This window comes from Saprolegnia diclina (assembly GCF_000281045.1).
Source record: "Saprolegnia diclina VS20 unplaced genomic scaffold supercont1.10, whole genome shotgun sequence".
Lineage (NCBI taxonomy): Eukaryota > Oomycota > Saprolegniomycetes > Saprolegniales > Saprolegniaceae > Saprolegnia > Saprolegnia diclina.
In genome coordinates this window covers 392,742-408,008 of record NW_008246077.1, presented here as the reverse complement: position 1 = coordinate 408,008, position 15,267 = coordinate 392,742, and the positions used below count along the sequence as shown (strand labels likewise).

The following is a 15,267-nucleotide window of genomic DNA, read 5'->3' as shown; positions in this document are numbered from 1 at the left end:
CTGCTTGCTCAAGAGATTGCAGCCTGCGTCGGACACAGTATTCTTGTGCCCATGTGGCAGCACCAGCGCTGGACGTCATTTTTTGCCCGGAACAAGTCCCTCGTGGGCGAGCGCCCGCCGTCGATCATGACTGTCCTGCCACTGCAACTATTTCCGCCGGTGATCGTACAATAGAGTTATTTTCGGCGACAGACTGTACAACCGCCAGCATTCATCTCTAATTAGCCGTAAAAAGGTCGCTGAAAAGAAAGCTCGTGCGCACGATGGTCCTCCAACGGCTCGTGTCGTCCCTGCTATCGACGCTGCACTCGCGTCGGTCGAGCATCTACTCGCCCAGCCAGTCGGAGAAGACACATACGATCGAGCACAGCGCCAAAGTGCCTCAGCGGACAGTGCTCTTGCGACTCGGTCTCAATACATCCGAGTTCAGCCTCGTCGCCGTCCTTATCACATCGATCCTCATCTTGTACTCGAATGGACTATGGAACCGACACTCGACAACGACGTCGCCAGCGTTTGCGCGCGATTGGTTGCTTCTTGAAGCCAAGTGCGTCCTCACATCTGCCGGTTTTGACACGGCGACGTGTCCTCGAACACGGGCCATGACGGACGTCATGCACAGTGTCGCGCAGACACTCGTGCAGCAACTGCCGTCAGCATCCGTCCATGTCACGACGTGCGTCATGGGCGCGGATGTTGGGTTTGGCGCCATTCTTCTACTTTTGTCTCCACTATCGGCGCCACCCGTGTCCTGCACCCCATCGTCCGTGGTATCGTCCGTCCTGGGGCTCGCGCTTCTCGAGACTGCAATGAATTATTCCTCACCCGTCTTTTTACTCTCGAGCTACATGGACGCGCCTCAAAGCGCGATCGAAACCCGCGTCGACTCGTCCGGTAAGCTCACATCCGTGTCTGGGAGCGTCATCAAGACGCTTCTCGCGTCCGATGGCAAGACAGCCCCTTGGCGCACAAGCTTTAACCACTCGACATGGGCGTTTGCGTCGCAGCCGATTGGTGCGCGGTACGAGTGCACGTACGGCTGTGTGGCCGAAGTGCTTGTAGCACCAAGTGCACTAAATGATGGCGCTGTCACCTACAAAGGAATCGCTTCGTCGTCGCTCCTCGGTGTCGGCTGGACCTGCTCGCACACGGTGTCCAACTATATGGACTTTGTCGTCTTGCAGCCGATACTGGTGCTCGTGGTCTTGCACTTGGTGAATGGCGATTTCTTTACAACGCTCTTGGGCTGGTCCGGCGTCCTCAGTCGCAAGCCCGTGCTCACGTACGACTTTGTGTCGAGCATGGAGCGCCGACGCCTCGCGCTGTTCTTTCTTACGATTGTGCGCATCCCTTCGCTCGGGTACGTCGAAGTCACGCGGCTGTACTTGGAGACAACGGGCCACTTTAACGTCCACTGCGTCGCCGTGCTCATGGTGAGTGGGTTTCCCGTCTTTCTTGTCTACTGGGCCATCATCCTTCTGCAACGGGTGCCCGCACCGCGCTGGTGCCACGGCCGTGCGATCCGCGTCGTGTCGCCGCTCCTACTGCTCGGCACGATGATCTCGAGCGTCATTGCGACGTGCAACTTTGAAAACGTCCGCGCGACACTCCAAGACCCGCTGTGGCGCCGACTCCCGGCGGCCGACGTCGCCGTGCACCTTCCCAACACGACTCGGGCCTTTGCACTTGGCGCGTTTGCTACCTTGGAGGTCCCGACAGCGGTCTCGCTCTTGCAACCCACGGTGTTGAATTGCCTCTTTGGAACACTGGCCATTAGCATTGTACTTCCGATGCTACTGCAGCGCCGTGTGTTGTTGGACTTGCGCTACTTTGCGCGAAATGACTTCTTGGCGACGCAGTTCATACCGTCGTTTGTGACGGTCCTGCCACTGTACGAAAACGACTGCATCAAGTACGGCACCAAGCTCTTTGTGAAGCCCAGCACGATCGCCATGCTCGGCTACGCCATGATCAAGGAAGCGCCCGTGACGCACAAGATTGCAGTCATCGCCCAGGATGTGCCTGGCAGTGCGCGCGACGCAGCCGCCAATGCAAGCTCGAACGTCATTGCGATCGTGTCGGTATACGACCTCATGCCGTCGTTGCTGCCGCACGCGCTCTTGCCACCGCACATTGTAGCGTGGATCGACAACTACCACTTCAAACCCGCCCCGGCACACACCACGCTCGGTAAATCGACCACGTATCGCCCAACAAAAGGCTCATGCGTGAGCTAACAAGTGTCCATAACCAAACATATGGGTATGCATGTTGCAGTCTGCTAGGTTGTCTTATGTACCAATACGGTCAACCCGCCTGCGAATTCAACCCACTCAAATATCGAACCCACTCAAATATCGAACCCACTCAAAAAAATCGAAGCGCTAAAAATAGACGCGTGTTGAAAGGGTCGATTACGGAGCTGTGCGGCCGTCAACGCGCCACGGCGGGAAGCGGCGCTGGTTGCCAGCATAGTACAAGCACACGCGGTTGCCTGCAGGGTCGCGAAGGCGACTCTCGCGCCAGAGCCACGACTTGTCTTCCGGGAGCTCGTCAAACACAACGCCCTGCGCCGAGAGCGCTGCGACAGTCGCATCCACGTCGTCAACTTCAAAGTACATGGTCATGGCGTGATGCCCGGGCATTTTGGGGACCTCTTGGTCCACTTTTTCAAGCGAGAACGTGCTGCCACCCGCGCCGTCTTCGAAGCGCGCGTACGTTTCCGTGACGACGATCGGCGAGCAGCCAAGACGCGAGTAAAACGCAATGGACGCGGGAAGGTCCGTTGCTGGAAGCGTAAACTGGTTGAAGCGCATCGAGCGTCGAATGAAAAAGAAAAATGAGCAATGCGGCGTGTGCGCGTCAGTCGTAGGTTGTGTCGGCTTGCCCCACCTCGGACCGATCGCGATCTTTCGAGGCCACGCGGCGTGTGGGTCCGAGCTCGGCCTTGACGTGGATCAACGAAGAACAATTTGTTTGTAGCTCCGCCAATCCCATTATGACTGTAGTCTCCAGTCGCTGGCGCTACCTCAGTCGCTGGCGTCTCTGGATGACCTGTGGCAGTTGATGCCTCATACAGTGGTTGAGCACTGGATATTCATATCTAGTCAGCTCTCGAACCACTGGGCCGGGGACAAGGCGTTGTGATTCATCGTTGTAGATCGTCCTACGGGAAGACCGTTGGGATGAGACTGTACAGGAACCCGTGCCCAGGGGCAGTCAGTATTTTTGCACCTAGTATGTATGCGTTTCGCGTTATCTTCGATGTTACAAAGACCTCGCATACGTAGAGACTAGCAATTTCCGTCTTCTCCATTCGCTCGCGGGCCGTGGCTGCGCAGGCGGCGGCGCGGGGGCTCGTCTTGGTCTTCTTGTAGTCGCAAATGGGCGCTTGTGGCCGCGAGTGAGGCCTATGCTTCGTAAAGGCCTTCCAGGCTTTGCGATCGGCGGCAAAGCGACGCAGTTTGTTGAGGTCAATGTGACCGTGACCGGATGGCTGCCCATCAACACAAACACATGCGAAGGGAGGCCGTATTCCCTGAACATCGGCATGTGTACGAGAATGCAAAATGGAATGTGAACTAGAACTAGTGTTTGCTGTCAGCATACGCCAATGCGCGACGACATCAATTTCCTCGACATCAGATAGTCAAGTTCCGGTGATCTGGCTGTACACGCACCCAAAACTAGAAGCATATGCCCTCGTCAAGCGAGAGTACACCCTTTGGCCGGCGGCGCACGCGCGCGCTAGCGGTTTAGGGTCGAGGTTACAAAGAGTAAAGGCATGAAAATAAATAGCGTCGCACTCATTAGTAGGAAAATTCAGCTAGTGGCTCCACGGAAATCACCCCGATCTGCCTGACAGAGAAGTATAACTCAGTGGTATCATACTCTGTGTTTGCATCACGTCTATTTTGTGAAATGTAAAATTTCACAGGTAAGACTTTACCTACTAATGAGTTACGCTTCGATAAGTACACTTGAAGTTATTGCTACGGTTCAAAATAGCATTTCAACAAACCTGGTCTCTCGGTTTCTAGTGCCATTTTTCAAATTTTACCAATCACACGACTTAATTCCAACATGTCACAGCAAATATCAAAACGACCATGCTGCCAACGAGTCGCCGACCTCTCTACTGCGACAACCGTCGCGCGGCCATCGAGGACCTCCACGAGACGCTGCACTCGGGCGCCGCTGCGGATAAAGTCGCGGCGCTGCAGCGTCTTCGGAACGTCGCGGCCCACGATGCGTCTTGCGTGCCGCTCTTGGTCCGTGCGAGTTTGCCGCATTTGCTCAAGCTGCTGTGGCACCGGGACCGCGCCAAGCTGCATGGCGGTATCGCATCGGCAGTGGAGGCCATGTCGGGTGCGAGAGCCTTCGCCTCTGCTGTGGAGCCGCACCGCAGCACACTGGCGTCAATTCTCGGTGCGCTGGTCCAGGTCGATGACAGCGCCACCGTTGTCGACGCTGTTGACGTGATCGCTAATGTTATCGATGCGACCGAATCATTGGCGCTGCTACGTGGGCTACCACTCCCCAGCACACTATTCCGGCTGCTAGGCAAGCACGAGGATGAGGTGCGCGTCGCTGCCTTGCGGACGCTCTGGCGGATCACGTACTACGATGTTGAATCGCGCGAAGCCATTGCCGCCGCTGCGCGCCAGAGCCTTCAGGATAGCAATCCCGAGGTTAGGGGCTATGCCCAGCGCATATGGGAGCTGTGCGCGCCGCCACAAGAGAGCAGTAGCGTCCCATCGACAGACCAACAGGGTCAACCTTGATCTTTGACGAAGACAATCGAGACGAAGACTGTAGTATGACCGCCTGCTATTACACTGTTCTACTTTGGTCCGAGGTATTGTCGTCGTTGTCGTCGTCACTGTCTTTGCACTCTTCGAGGTCGTCCGCCATGGAGGCGCGCCGGAGCACGGCGACAACGGTGGGCGGCAGGTCGTCGGCGTCTTGGGGCACGAGCGTTCGCCGGCGCGTGCGCTGGTGAGAACGTAGTTTGACGAGCGCCGCCAAGCCAACCGCCATCGCGACACCCGCGACAGCACCGACGCCCGCGAGAAGGTAGCTGTCGTCGTAGGCTCTAGCCGTTGCGTCCGAGGCTTGCGCTGCGACGACTCGCAGCGGGCCATACATGTCGGTAGCCGAGTCAAATAGCTCACTCGCCTTCTCCGCATCGTACACGACATCAAACCGCAGCGCTGGGATCGCTGCCATGCACGAGACGTCCAGCGCCGCGACATTGCCGCTGGTCGCGACGAATTGATCGAGCAACTGCGCACCACAGCTCCCGCCCTAGGCACATCGTTCATCAACACTCAGCGAGTCGCTAGAGAGGCGTACCGGCGTCAACGCTGTCGAGAGCACCGAGTGACCGCCGTTCGGGAAGCGCAAGAGCCGCGTCTTCGCACTGGCGAGCGACGCATTCGCAGCCAAAGCGTACACAGGCAGCGTCTGCGCATCCAAGTCGCTTGAGAGGAGAAGCACACTTGTACTGCCCGGTAACGTGGCCGACACATTCCAGTACGTGTCGTGGGCATACGCAAAGGTCATGCGTGGGGACGGCACGTCACGGCAGGCGCCGTCACGGCTACCGCCCGTGTAGAGACAGTAGTCGACGAGGCGCTGCGCAATGTTGTTTGTTGGCTGCCACGTCGTTGCGGCGGCTTGTGCCTGTAGCTCGACCAGCGTCGGTGTTGGCGACGCCCAAAGCTCGTTGTAGACAATGGCGTCGTGGAGGAGGTCCGAGCCGCCGTCGATCGGGAGCGGCGCCACGGCGTTCGCCAGAAGGTTTTGCACAAACCGTGCCTGCGCCGGGTAGTCGTCGAGGCACTTGTGGAGGTGGTAGAGCACCGCCGGGATCATGTTGCGCTGGGACGGCTCACGAAAGAGGCGGCCGAGCGTTGACCGCACGATGGACGTCGACGGCAGTGCGCGGGCACACGCTGTATCGTTAGCATCGAGCTTGGCGAGGAGCTGCTGCGCAAATTTCTGGGACGTCGGACCGATCTTGGCGGCACAGAACGGGTCGCGGTCGCAGCGGGTATAAAATATAGTTTCTGCTCCAGCAAACGAGGCGTGAGTGCTCCTGCATTCTGTCATCGAGCTCGTACCTGTCACTGCCACGTCGGCGTCCCACTGGCTATAGAGCTTCATAGGGCTGGCCGACATGACGCTATCGAGGACGTAGCCCTTGACGTTCGGCGGTGAAAAGTGCATCAGTCGTTGCGCCCAGTACGTGCCGTAGCTCACGCCGTAGATGTACACCTCGTCGTGGCGCAGCGACGGGCCTTGGAGAAGCGCGGCGAGGTCGGTGGCCGCGCTCGTGACGGAGAATCCGCTTGGTGCGTCGTCGCCGTATTTGGCCTTGAGCGCGGCGAAGCAGCCAAGAGTGTCGACGCCAATGCATGCATCTTCGAGCCGGCTGCTGCGCCCTGTGCCCCGGTGGTCCATCGTGTAGACGCTCACCGAGCCGTTCGCGGCGTCGTAGGCGCGCACCATGGCCTCGTCAACTAGGCGCATGTTGTCAATGAACGAGAAGAAGAAGAAAACCCGGCGACGTACGACTGGACGAGGGGAGACCCGGGCCGCCTTGGAGAAACCAAAGCGACTTGGCGGAATGCGCCGTCGACGGGATCCGCTCGAGATGCACGGACAGCGTTGCGTTGCTGTGGCAAATCCCGGGGTAGCAAAGCGGCACAATGACGTCGGCGCACTGGGCGCGCGGTGACGTGCGCGTCGGGCAGTCACGCCACGTAGCGGCAAAGTCGATGGCGGCCGCGACCGGCGCGAGGAGCGCGAGGAGGCGCGACATGCTTGGCGGCATCTGGAAAGTGTGGTGCGGGCGTTCGATGGTCCCACCATCTGGTACAGTCGGGTGTCATAGCAACGGATCGATCGACGACGGGGCGACGGGATATCATAGTTGCAAGGACGCACGCTTCTGTATGGAGCTTAGGGCAGCGCAACCATTGCGGCTCGGTGTCTCTGTGCGAAGGTCAGCGTCGGTGCACGGCTGGCGTTGAAGCGTCGTCGAGGGCGCGCGCAGCTGCTGGTCCGTGATAGCTCCCACGCAGGCATAGGACGGAGACGTAGCTATGCAATACTTTAATCAAGTGTGGCAAGGTCGGTCTGTAGGCGCGGTGACGGGGGCTCATATTGCACAAGCCGAATCGTCGTGAGATATTTATATTCGACATAGATAACGTGTGCCCTCGGACGAAGCATAGTAATTGTATATATAGATTTCAAATATATATTGAAAATTATACTGCTTTAGACTAGCGCTTGGAGTGCGCGCCAAGGTTCAAACTCACCCAATATCAATGGCTAAAAGACAACAGCAACAACCGACGGCAAAACAACAAAGGAGGCTTCGAGTTGCCACGCCGAGGTCGTTTGGTATGTCGTGTCTGCTTACACTCTAACGGCTATATATTCTGTGTATACAACTTGCGCCGAGTCTGAGGCCACCGCCATGATTATCGCTCTCCAGCTTCGCACGATTGGGAAATCGAAGACCTCGGGCACCGTACCCATCAAGACTATCCGGTCCTTGTTCAAGCATATATGCGGTTCCTTTTGGAGCTCCTTCTTGCCGCTGGATAAGCTTAGAAGACACGCAAAATGAAGCACAAGCGGTCGCTGTGTGAAGCGACTCGACGTTGTTTTCGTTCGAAAAGTCCTGAAATCCTAAACTTGAAGTGGGCGACCTCGATTTAGGCTAAAAGTGGCGCGAACGGAATGGAACTAAAGTGAAGTATCGGGCGGTTTTTCAACACAAGGAAATTTATGGGACCAAAATTTGGTCCTCCGGATAATGAGCTGAATTACGAACACTAATCGGCTTGAAGGGTCGAAGTGGTTTTCGGCCGTTGCCAAACGACAATGTCGTGGATACAACTCTACCACAGCCGTGACCCTGACAAGGCTGTCTACGAAGACGCGGTAAAGGCTGTCGACGACGCGTTTACCTACTTGCGGACAAGTCTCGTCGAGGAGTGCGCCGCACCGCTGCTTCGCATCGACGGCATTGATGGCGTCGTCACGTGGCCGCTCTCCCTGGCACATGCGGCGGCACTCGCGGCACTGGACGTGGCCAACGGCAAAGTGCCCCCGACGGCCTTTTCTTTTGCGCAGCCCAAGAAGTGGCGCCAAGTCGTCAAGAGAGTGCTGTCTCGTGAAGTGGCGTATGCGATCACGGACGCCGACCTTGTCCTCTCGCATCTCGTCGTCGATGCCGTCGGAAGTAGCGCGGCACTTGTACCGAACGAGATGCCGCCTGACTCATATGGCTACATGGTCTTGCACTTACCATCGACGTACGACGGCGGCGACATGACCTTCGCCTACGGCTACATCACCGAGACGTGGACGCCCGACAAGGCTAGCGTCGAAATGGTCACGACCTTCCGCGACTTGATTGCTACGTCTGCGCCAATCACAAACGGGGTGCGCATGGCGCTCGTCTTCCGACTTGTAGTTCAAAACGAAGACGAGGATGGGTTTCCTATGCCGTGCGACCACGAGGACGGCATTCGCGCCTTCAACCAAGTCGCGCAGCTGCCTCTTCACACAAACCACTGCATTGCGTACTACGATATGGACGACCCTCCGACTCCTCTGGATACGCCTTGGACGTTTGAGACCCTCGGCACGTACGAAGCGGGTTTGGTGCACGCGCTCTTGACCACGGAGCTCTATGACGTGGCGCTTGTCACATTTGAACTCGAGTCGGGCGCCGACGTTGCGTTCGAGAAGGTGCTGCGACGTGGCGGCTTTGGTGGAAGCGACTATGGCTACAGCGAGGACGAAGACGACGAGGATGCGTACGAGCGCAAATACAAAAACCAAGTTGCCACGTGCACGCCGCACACCGCGTGCAATGTTCCGCCAGAAGTCATCGCGGCGGTCGTGGGCAGTAGCGTCGATGCTATTCTGTTTGACAGCACGCCGATCGACCACCACACGCTCGAGTGCCCTCCGTTCGCGCTTCTCTTTTGGCTGAAAAGGTACCGCGCGAGCATTCTTGGTCTCGACGACGTCTTGCCGCTTCTACAAGATGCGGTCACCAACGATGCAATGGACCAGCCGCTTCTTGGCCTTCCGTCCGGGCGGGATGTTCTTCATGGGGCACTTGGCGTCTTTCGGTCCGGTCACCCCGGTGGCCATAATTTGGCCAAATCAGCTCTCACCACCGTGTGTGACATCCTCTTGGCACTCGATGATTTTGAGCTGGTCCTCGTCTTTCTCCGAGACGCCATTTTTGTGTGCTACGACATGCCTCTCTTCGAGACGGCGGCGTGCATTCATGCGTGCCTCTCGCGGTATGGCTGGCCACAACTCGCACCCGCGATACATGGTCTCCTGTCGCGCTGGCATCAACGCACCTTTGAAGCCTCATCTTGGGTTAATTGCGGCACCACCCCGCGTCTTCTTGCGAGCCTCGCTGGAATCACGACCACGACCGTCTGCCCGCCACTTTACCAACCGTTTGTGTGTGAGTTTATCAAGGGCTGCTATGACCACGCCTTGCGCCAGCCCCAGTTTCTCCCAGATTACGACATGAATGCCGCCGATTTCCGTCACTTTGCAGCCAATATTGTCCTCCTCGATTGGTATTTTGACGAGCTCGCACCGAATTCGGTCTGTGGCAACTACCTCGGGGCCATCTTGCCACCAAACATGCTTCTGGCTGTCGACACCTTTCTGTATATACGTCAGCCAAGCACGTTGACGCTGCTCGCGGTGATGAAGAAGCTGCCACCGAAGAAGCTGCTCGAATACGTCCCCGAAGCGCTCGATGCGGCCTTGAAAAGCCAGCCAACGATGTCCGTGGACCCGTACGTGCACGCCATTGAGAACGCTCTCGTGACGTTCGATGCGTCAAGCGTGCAATACGAAAAGGCTGGAGCCGCCATCTTTGCGAGCCTCGTCGCTGTGCTGGAGCGAGCAGGCCGATGTGACGTCGCTGCGTTTCAAAGATGCTGGACGCTCTTGTTTCCAGCGTCGCTGGCGGGAACGCGACAACGACTGCAAGAGCGGACGTCGCCATTGCCAGACGATCTGCGCGCTTGCATCTCGTCGCTTGTTGTGGCGCTTGCGCCGACGCTGTTGTCCGAAAATGACTGGCACCCGACGTACAAGGACTGCTACACATCGTGGGAATTGCCCGGCTTGTTTGCTGTTGAAGTGCTCGCGATCGTCGACCCAAGCCAGGTGCCGTCGCTCTTGCATGGCTGGCTCGACGCCGTGGATCGTGAAGTGCCGCAATTGGACGCGGATCTCGAAGCGATTTTCATCGTTGGTGCCCGGGACCCGGCACGGGACCTCTACTATCCGCTGGCGACGCTGCTGGCAAAGGTCGTCCCGCAGCACGTGGACGAGATTGAGCGCGTCGTGCAGCGCTGCTTTGCGGTTTTTGGTCCTGTTCGTACGCGCACACCGCTTCCCGACATCACCGATTACGTCTTCAGCGACGTTCCACTCGACGCAGAGCACTGTGATTTGTGTGCGCACTTGGCCGCATTCTTGGCCGACGGCACAAAGACGACACAGTGTCTGCTGTTCACTACGACGCCATGCAGTCGAGTGCAGCAATGCATCGACACCAACTGTTGTCGCCTGAAGCTGATCCCCAGCCGTCGGTCGCGTGACTACGTCGTCAAGTTGAAGCCGCAAGGTGGCGTCGACCATACTCAACTGGCCAAATATGTCAAGGCGCAGCAGGTCGACACCGACGACCGCGCTCGTCTTATGGCTCTGGACGTCATCTTGGCCGACGTGCAGCGTCGAAAACTACGGTACGACGCGACCACCACCGACGAGGCCGTCCATCACCATCACGTCAAGCGCCAACGACAAACCACCGATTGAGTCCTCATTGACGTGTCGGATTGCCGATCAATGTTGCTGTCGACAAAGTGCTAAATCAAAGCATCTGCAGCGACTTTGCGCAATAGTCCTATCACTCTGTAAAATATGCACCGATGCACCACAACACAGTATCTGGTCCTGGCTTCACTTGCGGTGGGGGCGATTTCAAGCGCAAAGACGCACGCACGCGCATACAACATGTGGCGGTGCCCAGCCACCCGTGCGTCACCGAAGGATACCTCGTCGTCGTCGCCCCAATGTTCCAGACTTCGCAAGATCGCGCCGGTTCGATTTTCGAACCTCGACCGCGTCGGCTGCAATGAATGCATTGAGCAATTTCAGCGCGATGATCCACGTGGGCGAAGCAGGCAAGGTCGGCGACGGCGTGAACGCGTACCACGTGTACCCGATTCGGTCGGCGGGCGCGGGACCTATTTTGCACGAAGTCGACCGACGCTACTCGGACTTTGCGTGGCTCCAGAGCCAGCTGCTCAAGACGTGCCCCGGCTGCATCGTGCCGCCGCTGCCGGCCAAGGTCGTCGGTCTCCTCCACTCGCGGGAATTCCTCGAGGCGCGCCGCGTCGGCTTGCAAAAGTTCCTCACCAACGTCGCCGGCCACGACGTGCTGGCGGTCGCGCCCTGCTTTCTCGCCTTTCTCTCGGTCTCGACCGTCGACCTCACGCAGCTCAAGGCCAAAGCCAAGGACGCGGCGCCCAAGCAAGCGCTCTCGTCTTGGTTTGGCAAGGCTGTTCAAAAGTGGTCCGAGCACGACAAGGTTCAAACGCTCGCATCCCGCGCGTATGGGAAGGACCTTAGCAAGCCCAAGACGGACCAAGACCGCGAGTTCGACCAGATCGCCGCGTACGTCTCGCACCTCGAAGCCTCAGCCAAGGCGCTGCAGCAGAAAGTCGTCGCAGCCTACCGCGCCAACAAGGTGGCCGCCGCCGCGTACGGCGATGTCATTGACGCCACGTCGTCACTGGCCGAACTCGAAGCGTCGCTGCCGGAAATGAAGGCGGTCGCGTTCACCTCGTTTGTGCAAATTTTGGATGCCCGCGCGCGCCATCTCGACGTGGCCTGGAACGGGCTGGCCGACGGCATTGACGACTTTGCGCGCTGGATCGGTAGCGTCCAAGCCGCGCTCGCGACTCGCGAAGACCGGCGGTTCGCCTACCAAGCGCAGCTCGCGGCCGTGAACCGACTCGCTGCCGCGCCCGAGTCGCCGACGCGGCGCAGCAGCTTTGGCAGCTTCATGGCTTCAAGCCCCAACCCGACCGCGGTGGCCAACGCTCTCGCCGACGCGCAAGCGGCGTACGAAGCTGTGCACGCGCGTGTCATGAGCGAAGTGCTCAAGTTCCGTGAAGAAAAGGCGAGCGCACTCAAGCAGCTCTACCTGGCCTTTGCGTCGCTGCAGAGCGACCACGCGCGCGAGTTTGCGGCCACGCTGGACCGCGTGCTCCCGCGCATGAAGGAGGCCGCGGGCATCTGCGTGCCACAAGACGAGATCCGACGAGCCACCATGCCGTCGCTCAAGCTTCCGTTTGCATCCGAGGACGACGATATGGACAACAACGCAGAGTACGGCGCCGTGACAGAGCACGAAGAAAAGCCGTACGTCGACGTCTCCTTGTAGAGCCTGTTGCAATACCAGGCGGCTGTATATCCTAAGACTTTGAGAAATACTACAGTAGCAGCAACCCTTGTCGTCCTCGCTTTATCTCGACATTGCATTCAAGGAGCAACCTCAAGGCGTAGCTGGCGGATTCCGCGTACTAGTATCTAGTTTTGCCGAAGAAGCCTTGCCGCGGGAAACAAGCCGCGGACCCTTCTCGCTCTGCTCTCATGACGACGAGATAGATAGATACATGGATAGAATATGGGGTGTATTCGAGTGCTCACCACCGTAGTACTGACTGCATACATACTGCCTTGACGCTCCACTAGAAGATTTTGTTGGTTGTGGGCCGATCGGTAGTATATATTCGTGCACAATGTTGTCTGTTGGATCACTATTCGCGCCCGTTTCAGACGCTAGATTTTTTCGATCCTAGAAGATCCAAGCATGAGCTCGACGGGCGACGACGCAAGTGACCGCAGCGACGATGCGAGCGACGAGACGGGGTCGGTCGCCAGCTCGAGCGACTATGATAGCGAAGACGAAGACAGTGCGGAAGATTCCGATGACAACAGCAGTGACGACGGGGACGCGAGCAGCGAAGAGAACGACGACGAAGAGGACAACCAAGCCAAAGAAGTCGCCGAGCAAAAAGCAAAGGCTGTGCAGGACGACGTCGCATCGATTCTCAAGATGGCTTCGTCCATGGACAAGATCTGTCGCCGTCTCCAGTTCAAATATGGCTCGAACCGCAAGATTGCACTCGAGCCGGATCCCGCAAACGACGAAGTGAAGGACGAGGTGCCCGAGGCGTTGACGCCGCCCAAGCCGACAGATGTATTGCCGCAAGCGGAGCCACCGCGCAAGGTCATGTCGGACGCCGCCACCGACTCGAACGACCTCGAGTTGCCGCCTAAGAGCGTTGTCACGATGGACGCGGGGACCGAGCCGGCAGCGCCCGTGACCCTTACAGCAATAAACACGGAGCACCTCATGCGCAATATTGAGGTGCAAGGAAAGCCCAAGCCGGTCGTCCCACACATTGAGAAGGACTGCCAGCTCCAACTGGCGCTTTCGACGGAGCCGTCGCTTCATTTGCAAGAGTACATGCACCCGCCCCCGCTACTTGAGCTACCAAAGCGGCTGCGTCCCTTCCTCGCGACTTCAGCCACCCCGCTTCGGGCTCTGTCTAGTATTCACGTGCCCAAGCTTCCGTCGCCGCCACCACGCCAAGATGACGCAGGGGATCTGAGCGTACCTCCAGACCTTTCTGAGATCACGGTCGGACACTCTGCGCCGATTCAGCGCACCCAGACAAGCAAGCACGACAGTCGTCAAGAGCCGTCGACGGACACCACTGGGCGGACAGACTTTGGCGGGCAAGTCGACTCGCCGCGCAGAGTCGTGTCGGATGCAGCCACCGACTCGAGCGACCTCGAGCCGATTGTTACAAAAGCGCATTTTGCCACGGCAGCCCCCGAAGTTACCAAGCAGCTGGTCGATCGGGGTGTGGCCACATCAAAGCCTGCGCCAGTACCGACATCGTCGAAGGATGTTGAGTCGTCGCAACCTGTAGCTGCAAAAAAGCGTGCTGCATCAGGACCGCCCCCCGTTGTGCATTTGCAGCCCGAGCGCCACGCAAGCCAGCACCCAGCATCACCTCGGTCGGCCGAGCCTTTAGTACCGACGTCGGTTCCTACGCCCAGACCAGCTAGCGCCGCTCTTCCGTGGTCTGCCCTCGAGCCGACTACGAGGCATCCAGAGACGCCCGCCCAAACACCGGCGCGTCTTGGTCAAGCAGCTACGAGCGCGGAGCCGGCCAACCGCAGTACTCTAGCTCCACCGTCCAGTGTATCGAAAGCTGCTAGCGTCGGAGGCGAAGCACTTGTGCTTCCCGCGCCGGCCGTGTCACGCGACGAAACCATGTCCAATGACCGAGGCAAGCCAGCGACAAGTCCTCGCTCACCGACGACCAGTTCAGCTCCAGCGCAGCAACCGGGATCGGAAGTGATGACGCCTCCTACACTCTTTCGTACCGACACGGGGACCAGCGCTGCTCAATCTAGTGCCGCAAACGACTTGGACGGGCCTACGACGAGAAATACTGCGACCGTGGAGCAGCCCAGAGCACCGGTACTTCTGGTGTTGTTGGTTGAGACGTGACCATTATTTTCCAGGTTATCGAGTTGCCAACGAAAGCCAAGATCTCGCCATCAAGCCCTTTATCGAGCGAGCCACCAGCTACGAAAAGCCGTGGTCTAATGCCCAACAATACGACGCCAACACCAGTAGCCAGTCCGGAGCAGCCACAAACAGCGCCAACGTCCGTTGCAGCGCCGCAAGAGCGTCTACTTGAAGAGACCGTTGCCGCGTCGCCTTTACAGGAGACTGAGTTCACGGCGGCGGACGGCAATGGTGACCAAGGTGCGCCACCAGAGACCCAAGTACCGGCGGAAGATGAAGAAGATCCCTTCTTCGACCATGGCGGCGACGAAGCGAGTATGCCCGACGGCGTCCTTTTGAGCGCAACGGCAAGTCCCTTGGACACTGTGGTGACGTTGCCAACGGAAACTGCACCGAACGCATCGCTGCCCACTAACGCCTCTGACGCAAGTGGGGCATCAGCGGAGCCAGAGATGCTTTTGTCAACCGACGGTGCAGAAGTGCCCACAAAACTACCCAGTGCATTTGGCCAACCCGAGCAACTGACCGACCAGCAGCCGATGAGGCGTCAGTCGTCGGCGCAGCCGCTGTCAGAGACGCTT

The 15,267-nt window shown here is 58.4% G+C and overlaps 7 protein-coding genes across 7 annotated transcripts; 5 read left to right on the top strand and 2 right to left on the bottom strand.

The window, feature by feature from the left end:
• The first annotated feature begins 56 nt into the window (after nucleotides 1-56).
• On the top strand, nucleotides 57-2,367 carry SDRG_04139 (hypothetical protein). The gene has a single exon (XM_008609800.1). The coding sequence runs from the start codon at nucleotides 264-266 to the stop codon at nucleotides 2,235-2,237; it is 1,974 nt and encodes a 657-aa protein (XP_008608022.1). The 5' UTR covers nucleotides 57-263; the 3' UTR covers nucleotides 2,238-2,367.
• Nucleotides 2,368-2,376: 9 nt separating this feature from the next.
• On the bottom strand, nucleotides 2,377-2,832 carry SDRG_04138 (hydroxymethylpyrimidine/phosphomethylpyrimidine kinase). The gene has a single exon (XM_008609799.1). It carries the CDS (start codon nucleotides 2,814-2,816, stop codon nucleotides 2,415-2,417), a length of 402 nt encoding a protein of 133 aa, XP_008608021.1. The 5' UTR covers nucleotides 2,817-2,832; the 3' UTR covers nucleotides 2,377-2,414.
• A 1,277-nt stretch (nucleotides 2,833-4,109) lies between these two features.
• SDRG_04137 (hypothetical protein) lies at nucleotides 4,110-4,784 on the top strand (the record flags this gene model as incomplete). Its single annotated transcript, XM_008609798.1, has 2 exons — nucleotides 4,110-4,524; nucleotides 4,564-4,784. The coding sequence occupies 2 exons, from the start codon at nucleotides 4,110-4,112 to the stop codon at nucleotides 4,782-4,784; spliced, it is 636 nt and encodes a 211-aa protein (XP_008608020.1).
• Nucleotides 4,785-4,800: 16 nt separating this feature from the next.
• On the bottom strand, nucleotides 4,801-6,870 carry SDRG_04136 (hypothetical protein). The gene is made up of 4 exons (XM_008609797.1): nucleotides 6,577-6,870; nucleotides 6,126-6,524; nucleotides 5,356-6,071; nucleotides 4,801-5,307 (listed from the first exon to the last, which is right to left on the bottom strand). Exons 1-4 carry the CDS (start codon nucleotides 6,836-6,838, stop codon nucleotides 4,834-4,836), a joined length of 1,851 nt encoding a protein of 616 aa, XP_008608019.1. The 5' UTR covers nucleotides 6,839-6,870; the 3' UTR covers nucleotides 4,801-4,833.
• Nucleotides 6,871-7,899: 1,029 nt separating this feature from the next.
• Nucleotides 7,900-10,887, top strand: SDRG_04135 (hypothetical protein; the record flags this gene model as incomplete). The annotated part of the gene is made up of 1 exon (XM_008609796.1): nucleotides 7,900-10,887. One exon carries the CDS (start codon nucleotides 7,900-7,902, stop codon nucleotides 10,885-10,887), a length of 2,988 nt encoding a protein of 995 aa, XP_008608018.1.
• Nucleotides 10,888-11,206: 319 nt separating this feature from the next.
• SDRG_04134 (hypothetical protein) lies at nucleotides 11,207-12,520 on the top strand (the record flags this gene model as incomplete). Its single annotated transcript, XM_008609795.1, has 1 exon — nucleotides 11,207-12,520. The coding sequence occupies one exon, from the start codon at nucleotides 11,207-11,209 to the stop codon at nucleotides 12,518-12,520; it is 1,314 nt and encodes a 437-aa protein (XP_008608017.1).
• Nucleotides 12,521-12,949: 429 nt separating this feature from the next.
• Nucleotides 12,950-14,183, top strand: SDRG_04133 (hypothetical protein; the record flags this gene model as incomplete). The annotated part of the gene is made up of 2 exons (XM_008609794.1): nucleotides 12,950-14,035; nucleotides 14,079-14,183. The coding sequence occupies 2 exons, from the start codon at nucleotides 12,950-12,952 to the stop codon at nucleotides 14,181-14,183; spliced, it is 1,191 nt and encodes a 396-aa protein (XP_008608016.1).
• Between the last annotated feature and the right edge of the window lie 1,084 nt (nucleotides 14,184-15,267).

Bases quoted from the DNA above. Each gene is read 5' to 3' on its own strand.
- SDRG_04138 (XM_008609799.1), bottom strand. From the start codon at position 2,816: ATGCGCTTCAACCAGTTTACGCTTCCAGCAACGGACCTTCCCGCGTCC.
- SDRG_04136 (XM_008609797.1), bottom strand. From the start codon at position 6,838: ATGCCGCCAAGCATGTCGCGCCTCCTCGCGCTCCTCGCGCCGGTCGCG. The intron at 6,525-6,576 runs GTACGTCGCCGG...ACATGCGCCTAG, and splicing joins GGGTCTCCCCTCGTCCAGTC to TTGACGAGGCCATGGTGCGC. The intron at 5,308-5,355 runs GTACGCCTCTCT...CGATGTGCCTAG, and splicing joins TCTCGACAGCGTTGACGCCG to GGCGGGAGCTGTGGTGCGCA.
- SDRG_04139 (XM_008609800.1), top strand. From the start codon at position 264: ATGGTCCTCCAACGGCTCGTGTCGTCCCTGCTATCGACGCTGCACTCG.